The following is a 13936-nucleotide window of genomic DNA, read 5'->3' as shown; positions in this document are numbered from 1 at the left end:
TGGAAAAAAGTTCGTTTCAGAATTGTTTCATTACCGCAGGTATTTTGTCTCGCGTTCTTTTGGCAAACAGGTTAAAACAAAAGTTAAGGGACGGCTATTTAAGGGAAAGAAGGCGTTAATTATTAAAATGAGCTAAGATGCAATAAGTGCGGCATAGGGTCTCGTTGAAGGATTTCCACTGTTGTTCAGTGTGCGGATCGTTTGATCCAACAATAAATAATTAAGCTGATTAAACCAAACATTTTAAAAAATCCCATTGACAATGCAAATAAATGTTCAGTTCGCAGGAAGTAGATACTTTGCTTTTTTAGAGTTCTACTTTTTTGCATTACAAAAGGATAAGTTGGATTGTTTCTTGCGTACATAGGACAAAAGCATACATTTCAATCAAGCACCAAATGTTGGCATATCAACACCCTTTTGTTTATTTAAAACTTTTGAAAAGGGTTTTTAATTGAATAGCTCAATCAAAATTCAAATGATTCGCTCTACAGCATTGCCTTGGCGTTCTTGATTGCGAGATTCCTACTCGAAACTAGGTATTCGAAGGCTTGATTGTTGATGCAATTGCAAACTTCTTTTTACACCTATGCTTCCATCCACCCCGGGATTCGAACTGACGACCTTTGGATTGTTAGTCCAACTGCCTACCAGCGACTCCACCAAAACAGGACCCAGGGAGACGACTCCTACATCTGGATTGAGCTAACGACCTAACCTCTAGTTTAGACCGGAGCCAACATTTACTTCCCCATCCGATGGAAGGCGCAATCAGACAAATCTCGTCTCGAAAAATGCCACCGGGACCGTCTGGGATCGAACCCAAGCCGACTGGGTGAGCGGCAACCACGCTTACCCCTACACCATGGTTCCCGGCTAGCTCAATCAAGACCTAATTCGGAATGTGATCATAATTTGATAAAAATGTAAAATCAGCCAATTTAATAGAAAGGGTTTCTTACCTCTGTGCTTTAATCATAACATGTTGAAAATCGTTTTATGAGAGATTTTTGTTTATAAACGTGAATTGATATTTTCAATCATTTTCAAACATTGCAATTCGTTTTAAAGTAAATAAAAAAATGCACGCATAGAATAACAAAACTTCTAAAGAAACCTAAAAAACTTTTGGAAGAACTGATTTAGTTATTTAAGGAAGTGCTTACTTATTTTATTTATTTAAGGAAGTGTTTATTTATTTAATTTATTCATGATAAACCACCATGCACGAATTCTTATCGAATTAAACATTCTTTCAATAAAATCTTTTGCTATCCAATAGATGGATTTGAAATGTTTTTGGTAAAAAAAAAAAATTATGATGATTAAATGATTAAATGATTAAATGATTAAATGATTAAATGATTAAATGATTAAATGATTAAATGATTAAATGATTAAATGATTAAATGATTAAATGATTAAATGATTAAATGATTAAATGATTAAATGATTAAATGATTAAATGATTAAACGATTAAATTCTTAAATTCTTAAATTCTTAAATTCTTAAATTCTTAAATTCTTAAATTCTTAAATTCTTAAATTCTTAAATTCTTAAATTCTTAAATTCTTAAATTCTTAAATTCTTAAATTCTTAAATTCTTAAATTCTTAAATTCTTAAATTTTAAATTCTTAAATTCTTAAATTCTTAAATTCTTAAATTCTTAAATTCTTAAATTCTTAAATTCTTAAATTTTAAATTTTAAATTCTTAAATTCTTAAATTCTTAAATTCTTAAATTCTTAAATTCTTAAATTCTTAAATTCTTAAATTTTAAATTCTTAAATTCTTAAATTCTTAAATTCTTAAATTCTTAAATTCTTAAATTCTTAAATTCTTAAATTCTTAAATTGTTAAATTCTTAAATTCTGAAATTCTTAAATTCTCAGAAAATAAATAAATGTACCATTATTTTGAAATTTTCGATATTTTTTATCAAAGTAAGATCACATTCCGAATTAGGTCTTGATTGAGCTATTCAATTAAAAACCCTTTTCAAAAGTTTTAAATAAACAAAGGGTGTTGATATGCCAACATTTGGTGCTTGATTGAAATGTATGCTTTTGTCCTATGTACGCAAGAAACAATCCAACTTATCCTTTTTGTAATGCAAAAAAAGTAGAACTCTAAAAAAGCAAAGTATCTACTTCCTGCGAACTGAACATTTATTTGCATTGTCAATGGGATTTTTTAAAATGTTTGGTTTAATCAGCTTAATTATTTATTGTTGGATCAAACGATCCGCACACTGAACAACAGTGGAAATCCTTCAACGAGACCCTATGCCGCACTTATTGCATCTTAGCTCATTTTAATAATTAACGCCTTCTTTCCCTTAAATAGCCGTCCCTTAACTTTTGTTTTAACCTGTTTGCCAAAAGAACGCGAGACAAAATACCTGCGGTAATAAAACAATTCTGAAACGAACTTTTTTCCACAATGCGATGGGCACACGTGGTTTGTTTTCTTACTGTCACCCTCCTTCCAGCAAACATGCGGCCGCGCGCGCGTTGATCAAGTATGCTTTGCGCGATGCTCTGTCAGGCGTCGGTTTGATTTATTAAGGTACCATATCAGGTTTTCTGGCTTCGATTTTTTTCACCAATAAAATTAAAATAGCGGCTTTAGGAAAAGAATTCGGGAAATGGTTATTTAGAGAGAATTGTAGAGAGGATCTAGGAGCATCGTTTTGATACATAAAACAAACCATTTACCTGCCATTTACGCAAAATAAATGCAAAAAACCAACAACACTAGGGCAAGGAAAAAATGTAAAGGCTCTGTAGGCAGACTTAACTAAAGTTTAAAAAATTTCAAAAATCATTTTTTATCGTGAAATTTACTCAGCTTTCACATGAAATCAGAAGCGAAGCTTTCCGTGATCACAATCATGAGATAAATCGATTTTAGTGTAGAAACTCCTCAAAACAGTAAATTCTACTTAACTCGGTTTAGGATGAGAATTCGACCATACCGTAGAAGACTTTTTTTCATGTTTCGGGGTCCTTTAGGCAACCACCAAGTATCCGCATCCATGAACCAAACACCCTGTATATGAAACAATTGTGAAATTTTCCGATCTTTTCGAAAAAAATATCAAGGGTTTCCAGAAGCGTTTATTACTTGCCAGTCTGCCAATTAATTACTCAAATTACTGGTCCAAAATGATTAATTACTCGAATTACTTAATTATTTTTCACTACGATAAAAAACATTTAATTTAAATTTAAGTATTCATTTCTACGGTTCTAAACTAAATTATTTATAAATAGCTCATTCGATAGCTCTTTCAAAAATTATGCTGTTTACTTTTTTTTCTACCAATCTGGATATTGTGAATTCACGTATAATTTTTATTGAAAATAGCTATAGGCGATCAAACGTCAAAAATGCCCCCCACTAGAGGGCGCTGGAACTTTGAGTGATGCTTACATGATATTCTACAGCGAGTTAATTAGTTTGAAATTTGGAATTTTTTATTTTATTATAAAATTGGCATTAGTATTAAATTATACCGTTTTTCGGTTAAAAATAAGTAGCTCAATTGATATCTAGAGTTTTTTTAACAGGTCCTATAAACATATGAAACACAATAGCTTTAAAAAAAAAACTCTGGATATGAACAATAATATTCGTTTCAAGGCCAATTTAACCTGTTCATTATCTGATTCGAAATTCCATTATGTTTCACGTTTCAATCAACCGAACCCTTATCAATCAATTGCAAAAGAAGATTATTTAAGTTGACTTACGTTTTTGAAGTCATGTTTGTCATAAAAGCAAAAAAATACTGTACTGTTTTACATAAATATATGAATTTTTATAATATTTTAAGCTTCCAAAGTCGAATGCCATTAAAATATAGAAGGCCCCCAGATTATTTGAGCAAAACATAAACTTTGACAAATATTTGCAGCGGCTCTACTTGAAAATTGTGAAATTCATCAAAATAACGTTAAGTTTTAAAACGTTTTTCAAACATTGGTTTGACATGACTTTGCATATTTTTTTCTCACGCAAATTAAAAAAAACCTGTTACTGAAAATACGGATAATGTGGAACGTGACATTTACATTGGATTTAATTTCCACATCTGAATATATTTTTTTTTTACTGTGAACAGACACGGACCACTGCGACACTTGCGTATCTATTGTAGTATGATCTGTTCTCAGGTTTTCTGTTTTGCTGCTATACACAGCCTGCCGAACGATCGTCTTCCGTAGCGCTATTGTTTGAGCGAGACAGTATTTGACAAATTATTCGAGCAGTTGCCCCTCTCATTCCCCAGACCAATCCCCCAAATGCCATGCCACACGAGCACGAGAGACCGATCGGAGGACGTGGAGATGAGCGAGATTGAGGGAAATCTCGTTTATTTTTGACCCATCTAGAGATCGTTACCGATCATATAGCCCAATCTTCAGCTCGAATTTTGCCTGAGAGCATGTGACCGAGTCGAAAGTAGCATTTGAAGCTCTTCTCTGCGTATTGTTACAGAGTTCTTCAACGCTCAGACTCAGTCGCCAACAGATCGTCCGAGAGATTGGATGGGATGGGTTTTGGGGAGGCTTGGGACTTGACAAAGTCAATTCCCGCAGCAGCCGATATCCCCTCTCGACCGCCACCTACCCCTTTTGCCTCGCCAGATGGGTTTCAAGCCATCGACCTTCCGCTTACAAAGCGAAACCCGTACCACTACACCACGGGAGCTCGGCTAAAAAAAAAGCTCTGAATATAAGTCGATTTTAATTTCACTGAGTTTGATTTTTAGCTTAGTTCGTAATAGAGAGGTATTACAGGACTGTCATTTTCTGCAGATGATGTAAAAATATTAAAAAAAAAACATATCTTTATTTTAATTGATTGATTGACTTGAAAACTATGTTTTTTTTTTACTAAGTACATTTTGGTTTTAAATATTTGATCCACATAAACTTCAAATAATGTTGACTGCCTATTAGAAGGAAAAGCTTAAAAAATTAATCAATTCAAATGTAGTTCTTGCAAAAAAAATATTTTAATAATTACTTAATAAAAATGAATAGATTTTGGATTCACAAAACATTTTTCACTGAGTAATATGTAATTTATTGCAAACGATAGCCTGTTAGTATAACACTTTGTATCAGGTTAAGGAAGGAATGAGTAATATATCATGGCGTTTTGTTGTTAATCAGCTTCGATAAACAACATGATAAAAATAAGTTTTAGGAGAGTTTTATAAGACAACTATGGTGAATAAGGCCTTCTACATACAGAATCAGTTTTTATTTAATCTTTGCGTTTCACTCTAATTTGAAATTTATAAAATACTGTTATAATAGATTATATCTAAATAGTTTCGTTGATAACGTACAAAATCAATTACTTTAATTACTCAAAAACTACTTTAATCACCAATTAATTACTTTAAATTACTCTAATTACCATTAATTACTTAGTAATTAAAGAATAACCTAATTACCAGCTACAAATCAAAGTAATTATAAATTACTTGCCAGTCTTGGGCCTTGCTGGAAACCCTTGAAAAATATTTTCAAAATTTTCAAATCAAGACTAACATTTTAAAAGGGCGTAATATTGAATGTTTGGCCTTTTTGAAATGTTAGTCTTGATTTGAAAATTTTGAAAATATTTTTTTCGAAAAGATCGGAAAATTTCACAAATGTTTCATATATTAACATTGAAAATCGGACCATTAGTTGCTAAGATATTGACGATAGAAAATGGTGGGTTGTTTGGGTGAGACTTAGAAATCATCAATTTTCCTGTTTTTAAACCTTTGCATTGCAATATCTCAGCAACTAAAGGTCGTATCAACAAAGTCCGAATAAGCAAAATATAGAGAATTTTCTCAGCTTTTCAAAAATATTTTTTTCAAAACTGGGCAAACATGTGCACTAATTTTAAAAAATGAAAAACTGCGACTATTTTCAAAAAAGTCACTTAAATATGGCTATAACTTGAAAACGGTGCACTTTATCAAAATTTCACTAAAGTACTTTTTGATTGCAAATTTAATTTTACATCGAAAAATGAAGTTGAAAAATTTTTACGACCAAAATTTCGATTTTTTGAAAAAATCAGTATTGATTAAAAAATTCATAACTCGGTCAATGATTTTTTGCACAACCTGGAAATTTCTGAAAAGTTGGCATTTTATGTCCTCTAAAACATATCAAAAAATAAAAAAATAAAAATAGTGTTTTTTTGTAAATCAAGTTTTAGTGACAAAAGTTAAATAAAAAATCACCAAATTTTTTTACCGTGTATTATTTTTTCTAGTGTAGTCCGTATCCATACCTACAACTTTGCCGAAGACACCAAATCGATCAAAAATTCCTTCAAAAGATACAGATTTTTGAATTTTCATACATCATTTTTGTATGGACAGCTGCCAAATTTGTATGGAAAATTATATGGACAAACTAATGATGCAAAATGGCTTCTTTGGGCATACCGAAAGCACCAAAAAAGTTTCAGTCGGATTAAAAAATACAAAAAAAATCGAATGACCGAAATCCTAGAGAACTGCTCATTAAGGACCAAAGTAACGAATTAAGATAGCTGTTTAAGCCAATTTGATGTATATTTTTTTGATTTTTTTACTGATTTCGGTTAAAACAGGAACAGAACAAAACAACACCAATTTCCTGATTTGTAGCTCTCTCTCTCTCTCTCTCTCTCTCTCTCTCTCTCTCTCTCTCTCTTCTGTACCTATGCAGACTGAGGTTCCGATTTTCCCCAGTAGGCGATACTGACTTGAAGATAATTATGTAAAATTTGTTCTGTATAAAACATGGAATTCTAAACTTATCTTAAATTTTAAATTGGCTGGTATCAATTTAATTGTTTTTCCTATTTTGTTTTTTCAGACAGTTAAAAAAAATTGAAAGGCTTTTTCGTCATGTCATATCAAAATATAGAGAAATATATTTAAAAACTTAGCATATATTTTAATATTCACGGAGAGACTGTGCCCAGAAATTTTAACAATTAAAATTGTTGATTTTACAAAAACGTTCTTGCCATTGCCAATATTCAATTAAATTAACCAAAATTCAGTATTAATTTAATAACCTGTTTGTTGAAAATGCTAAAGGCAAAAAGCTAACAGATATCCCGAACTCGAATGAACGTGCTCGACTGTTAGCTTTGGTTTTGGGAAATTAAAAATTTTGTTGGTTGAATATAATTTACAATTGGCTGAATATTTAAAAGATGAACTTGGGTTTGTTTACGTCTGTCATTTGAAGTCAGAATTCGAACATGATTTCTTTGCAGGTGATAAACTATGAAGAGCAAGACGAGGACATACGCAATGAGGACCTCTGATGCGAGGGGACTTCATGACAATGTTTGAAGGAAAGGAAAGGGTAGTGAAAAGAAGAGGCGGGAGAGCTCTTGCACGACAATACTTGCACGGGCAAATTTAACAAAATGTTGGTTAATCTAAGTAAGAATTGGTTTATTTTCACACAACAATTTATCTATTGTGATTTTAATTAGAAAACAGAATCATCAAAAACCTTTGTTCTTACGATGGATACAAATTAAATGAACCAATTTTTTCAGAATCATCAACCATTAAATACATGGAAATGCGTACACATAATATCAAAATAAAAATTCGATCATGGGAAATGTCTCAAAAATAAATTTATAAGAGATATACAAAAGAAGACATCAATATTTAAAAAAAATGCTGTTTAAAGAAGGCTGCTCATTAAACTGGTAAGTAAAACCCAAAATATTGTTTTCAGGAATCGGAGTACGTTGAATAAATTGAATCAAATGCAATCAAAGTGTGTTGCTAAAAGTAGTTGTTAAATTAATGCATGCTTGGTAAGTAGCATTATTGATATTTCTTCTTTCCTCAGTATAATTACATTTATTTACGTTCCTTTTATCAGTTTATAGCCGAAATTAAGAATTTTGTATCAAATTACTAATAAATTTCATATGTCTTTTTGCAGCAAAAGGTTCGCTTTGGTGTAAATTCTGTGTACAACCACAGAAAAAATAACTAAACCTGAGACCGTTGTAGATGATGATGACTTATCGGATGATTTCACAGTGATGGTAAGTGAATACAACTTTTAATTTCACACAACATAATAAAAATATAAATTTAAAACTTGGTGAACATTTTGCTCGGTTTCTATTTTTAAGGCATTCACGAGAAATAAAAAATCTTTTTTAAATATGTTTAATAAAATTTGTAATATGCTATTTTCATTATACTTTTTTAAACATTAATCAAACTTTACATGTTATATAATAACAGTTAAAAAAAGTTAACAGTAATTTAATAACTTCATGCAAACAAAAAACAAATTAGTACCAAAAGTTAAAATTTTAGGCAGAATAAATGTGTATATAAAAACACTCAGCATTAATTTGTGAGGCATTATTATAAAATTTACTGCAAATTCAATAAAAAAATATTGCTAACGACAGCTAATTATTGACTACATGTACGAATATTTTTCTGTATTCAAGTAAGACATTAATTAAAAATATACCTAGAAATTCGGCCCAGCCTGTATCGATAAATAATCAAAGAAAATATATATAGAAACTAACATAAATTATGTTAAATTAAGAAATGTTTTGTTAAAAACCACTAATAATTTGCTGCATGCAAAAATATATTCGGCTGATACAACGAAAAAAAAATGTTAAAAAATAGTTGAAAAATATGGTCCAGCCTTTTTTTACAGAATATTCCACAATATTTCAGCTGAAACAAAAAAAAAAGTTAATTTTCTGTAAAAAATATGCTAGCAGTCGACTGCTAGGATTTTTTTCGGCCATTTAACCATTAAAAATGACATTTCCAACTATTTTTTTAGTTACTTTTAGTTACTGGTGGTCAGCAATTTCGGGTTAACAAAATCAACAATCGATTGTTGAGAAAGAGCTGTGTAAAAAAATGACCCATATTTTTAGTTAAATTAACCAAGATTTTCTTAGACTGTTCCGGCCGGTCTCTCCGTGTAAGTATATTAAATCATATTGGATTAAAAATGGTGGTTCATTTAGAATTCAAAGCACAACATTGAACAAAAAACTATTTTTAATGAATTTTAAGCATTCTTAAAGGCGCTGTCCTTGTTGAGATTGAAGTGTTGATTATCACTAATTAACAGTATTGAGCATGATTTTAAGCTAGAAAAACACAACATATATAGTGAAAACATAGATTTTATGACTATCCGGGAATTTCAAAACCCTGGAAAATTGGATGCCATATAGAAAAACTTGATTGAAGTTCAGGTAACTCTTTTCAAAAAATGCTTTGCAAAAAAATGGTAAATATTTCAAAATTCCTCGAAAACTAAAAATGCTCAACCCACTTGCATCACTTTAAAGAGTTCAAAATTTAAAAAAAAAACTGCTTAAGTTATTTCACTCTGATGAAGTCTAATTTTTTTATTTAATGTGAATAAAACAAAAGTAAAAGATCATCACTTCAATGGAGGCGCCCGGTATGCCACATATTCACTCTTCTGTTCCATTACCTGCTTCATCCTCCCCAACCTCCAGCCGCTCCTCCTGCTCCAGCCGGGCAGCCCCGGCAAACTCTGTCCGAAACTTTTGCCCCACCCCACTCAGCAGAAGCTCGTCAATTTCACTGAGATTTCCGCTGCTGCTGGCTACACTGCTCCCGCTGGCAGTTGACCTGTTGCTGGCCACGTGGGACCAACTCCACCCAATTACGGTGGAATCGCCCGTGACCTCGCCAGCGGAACTGTTGCACTGCTTCCGCTGGTCCTCGCCAACGGCCGTTGTGGCCAAAGCCAACCCTAGAAGGGCCGCTACCAGTCGGACGTACATTTCTTCGTTGTTACTAGCTGCACTGGCACTTGTTTTCTTTGGTTTTGTGTTTTATTCTATCGTCACTTATCCACTGTTGACTTGGCCAATTAGCACTGATTCGTTTAGATTTTCACTGCATTTTCACCAGCTTTTCGTTTCTTCTGCTTGCTTCTGTTTTTTCCTTCTTCATTTTCTTTTTCTTAAAATTCGTTGAAAATTCACTTTTCCTATTTGCTTCTTTCGTTTTCAAAAATTTAACTACATTATTTTTATCCTTTTCTTGTGTCACTGATTTCCCCCACCGATTCGGAAAACCCAAAACTCTCTCTCAGCTCACTTTTTTTGTTTCGTAAGCCTAGACGAGACGCGTTATCCGTGCGGTAGCTCACCAAAGACTAACGAGGCCCAGCTTTGATAGCGCGTTCATATGACTTCGACCAGTCGTTCAAAGTCTCGTGTTACTCTGGAAGAGAATACGTCGAACGATCGGTGGCGGCGGCGGCGTCTAGAAGTAGTTGATATTCAATTCACGGCGTACTCAGCATTGCACTGACTGTGGTACTTGGCCGTCGTCGTCGTGTGGTGATCGGGGCTAGAACACGAACAGCCACCCCCGGAGCATAAAGTGGAAATTGTGTGTACTTAATGTATTAGTATACAGCAGTAATTGTTCTCGGCGAGGTAATTGAGATCTTTGGGCGATAGTTTGAGATTGTTTGTTTCAGAGATAGGAGATTTTTGGGAAACTGTTTTGCATCGAGTTTCATACAACAAGTTCACTCTTAGAATGGTATTTTAAGTGTACGAAACAAGTTCTGATAAGATTCACTCTATGGTGAATGGTAAATGTAAACTTGTATCGAAGAGTAATACTTTTCGATTTTGTTATTTTGATAGTCTGTTAAGCAGTTCATCCTAGAACGAGCAAATCTTTTGGAAATTTTGGAATTCATCCGTATAACTTTGGCAGCTCTCCATAGGTATTAAAATATTCAAAAATATGTTTATTTTATTTTCAATTCAGTGTTTATTATTTATACTTATCAGATTACAGAAGTGGTGTCTTGTTTACAATTTTTAGTGTTATGGAATTCCTTGCATCTAATTTTAAGTACATTTGCATTAAAGGACGTTTTTAAAGTATGAAAAAGGATTAACGGAAGCAGGAAAAAACTAGCAAAATTCCTACTGAAAACATTTTTCTTAGGAAGGAATTTTGAAATCTATTCAGACATTGGACTTCTAAAAAAAAGTCATACCCTTGATAAAATATAATAAAACACAATTACATTTTTGCAAAAAATGGATTGTGTAAAATAAACATGTTTGAAAAAACTCTTTTTTGGATATTTTTAAACGACAAAAATGCCATCTTTTAAACTTTGGCACAAGTTGGTAAAAATTCATGTGGCAGGATTACCAATTTATCAAAAAAAAATCATAATTATTGGAAAAAGTGAAAAAATACGAACAAAATATTTTTACTTTATTTCAAACGCAAAATAAAATTTATGATTGAGAAGAACTTTACTTGAATTCCTCAAAAAGAAAAAAAATCTGGTCTTTTGAATAAACATATGCTCAAAAATTTCAAATCAACCCAAACATTTATAAAAGTCGAAACCTTTTTTTCATAATATCAAATATTACGGTCAATTTGAAAATAATGAAAGTATTTTTATTCGATGCATCAGAAAATTTCACGATACTTTACCATTTTTGACCTTGAAAATCAAACGCATATTGACTGGCAGTGCGTGGCCGAATGGTTACGCTGTCCGCTTTGTAAGCGGATGATTCTGGGTTCGATTCCCATCTGGTGCAACCTTCCATCGGATGAGGAAGTAAAATGTCGGTCCCGGCCTTGGTTGTTAGGCCGTTAAAGTCATTCCAGGTGTAGGAGTCGTCTCCATGCCATAAGTACAAACAACACACCAAACCAAGCCTACTCCGGTGGAATCGCTGGCGGCGGTTGGACTCACAATCCAAAGGTCGTCAGTTCAAACACTGGGGTGGAAGGTTCCTTGGAGTAAAAGAGGTTTGGGTGCTCTCCCCATTCAAGCCTTCGGACTCCTAGGTTCGAGCAGAAACTTGCAATAGAGACCACAAAAGACCCGGGGGTCGTTAATGTGGATGGTTTGATTTACTAAATTATCGTCACTTAAAAAATCGTCGCTGATGATGCAAAAAGAAACAGTTTTATGTGTTATTTTCTTTTGTAAATGAAATGTAAATATAAAACATTCGATTGCAAATTTGATTGTGCATCAAGGATTCCAGAAAAATAAAGTAAAACAAATTCAATAGTTTTTTTATGTTTTTTTTTTTATAAATAATTATTATTTCGAAAAATTGGCAGCACTGCCAATTTGGATTTGGACCAACATGTGCCAAAGCTTAAAAAATGGCATTGTTTGTCATCTGCAATTTTTCAAAATAGGAGTTCATGCAACAAGTTGCAAAAACAAGATTTTTTCAGCACGCGTCGTACATGTATCCAACGAGGTTCATCGAGGTTTTGCAAGTAACGTCATGATTCGAAATCCGGACACTTAGTACCATAATATTTTTGTTATAGCTGGCAAAAAATCATGTAATAAGTTGGAAATGTAGAAATATCATAAGGATTTAGTATAAATAGTCAGTTTTAAGAGAAAAAAAAACGAAGTTGACTTTATAGCTGTCGGCCACCATTGCTAGTACCAACCACTAGTGTCTTCCTTTTAATCTACAAGAACTTCGCCGCCCTGGGCTCCTAAGTGTATGAAAGTATGGCACGGAGCGACGGCGCCGAATACCCATATTTACACAAAGAATTTTAGAGCACCCGCCGCGGGATTCGAACCGGCGACCTCTGGATTGTTAGTCCAGTGCGCGGTCCGATTGATTCACACGGGCGGGACAAATAGTCAAAGTTTTAAGAGAATGCATGCAAAATATGTCTTTTCGAAAAAAAATTCATCAGAATTTGAAAATTAAAATGTTGTGCTTCGAATCCCGGACACTTTTGCTTCGAATTCTGGACACTCGATTTTGCTCTTTGAACTGAAATGTTAGTGAATGGCATTTTTTAGGTCTCAAATAAGCTGTTAATATAAAAACAATCGATAGTTTATATAAAAAATGGCTAGAATTTAAGAAAATCAAAAACATAAATTTCTGCTTTGCCTTCCCAGTGCTTCGGACGCCTATAAAATATTTCCGTTGAAATGTTTCGCATTTTTGATAAGCTTTTTTATTTTATTTAACTGTTTTGCCATTAACTACAGCGTTCAAACAAACTTTAAATAAAAGTTGATGTTAGAAATCATCAAATAACACAGTTTTGACATTCATAATGCGAACTTATATCCAAATAATTGATAAAACAAGTTGAAGTGTCCGGGTTTCGAAGCGTCCGGGAATTCGAATCATGACGTTATCAAGTGTTAAGTGTCAAGTGTCAAGTGTCAAGTGTCAAGAGTCAAGTGTCAAGTGTCAAGTGTCAAGTGTCAAGTGTCAAGTGTCAAGTGTCAAGTGTCAAGTGTCAAGTGTCAAGTGTCAAGTGTCAAGTGTCAAGTGTCAAGTGTCAAGTGTCAAGTGTCAAGTGTCAAGTGTCAAGTGTCAAGTGTCAAGTGTCAAGTGTCAAGTGTCAAGTGTCAAGTGTCAAGTGTCAAGTGTCGGACGTGTGTCGTGTCAAGTGTCAAGTGTCAAGTGTCAAGTGTCAAGTGTCAAGTGTCAAGTGTCAAGTGTCAAGTGTCAAGTGTCAAGTGTCAAGTGTCAAGTGTCAAGTGTCAAGTGTCAAGTGTCAAGTGTCAAGTGTCAAGTGTCAAGTGTCAAGTGTCAAGTGTCAAGTGTCAAGTGTCAAGTTTCACGTGTCAAGAGTCAAGTGTCAAGTGTCAAGTGTCAAGTGTCAAGTGTCAAGTGTCAAGTGTCAAGTGTCAAGTGTCAAGTGTCAAGTGTCAAGTGTCAAGTGTCAAGTGTCAAGTGTCAAGTGTCAAGTGTCAAGTGTCAAGTGTCAAGTGTCAAGTGTCAAGTGTCAAGTGTCAAGTGTCAAGTGTCAAGTGTCAAGTGTCAAGTGTCAAGTGTCAAGTGTCAAGTGTCAAGTGTCAAGTGTCAAGTGTCAAG

General features: G+C 33.2%; 1 protein-coding gene across 1 annotated transcript in view; it reads right to left on the bottom strand.

Moving 5' to 3' along the window:
* LOC6042689 (nose resistant to fluoxetine protein 6) overlaps nucleotides 1-10275 on the bottom strand; it is a 53029-nt gene extending 42754 nt beyond the window's left edge. Inside the window, exon 1 of the mRNA XM_038259212.1 lies at nucleotides 9532-10275. Within this exon, the coding sequence (XP_038115140.1) occupies nucleotides 9532-9847 (316 nt within the window). The 5' untranslated portion in view covers nucleotides 9848-10275. The remainder of the gene's footprint in view (nucleotides 1-9531) is intronic.
* Between the last annotated feature and the right edge of the window lie 3661 nt (nucleotides 10276-13936).

The sequence above is a fragment of the Culex quinquefasciatus genome, chromosome 1 (genome assembly GCF_015732765.1).
Source record: "Culex quinquefasciatus strain JHB chromosome 1, VPISU_Cqui_1.0_pri_paternal, whole genome shotgun sequence".
In the NCBI taxonomy this organism is placed as follows: domain Eukaryota; kingdom Metazoa; phylum Arthropoda; class Insecta; order Diptera; family Culicidae; genus Culex; species Culex quinquefasciatus.
This window is presented reverse-complemented; position numbering and strand designations above follow the sequence as displayed.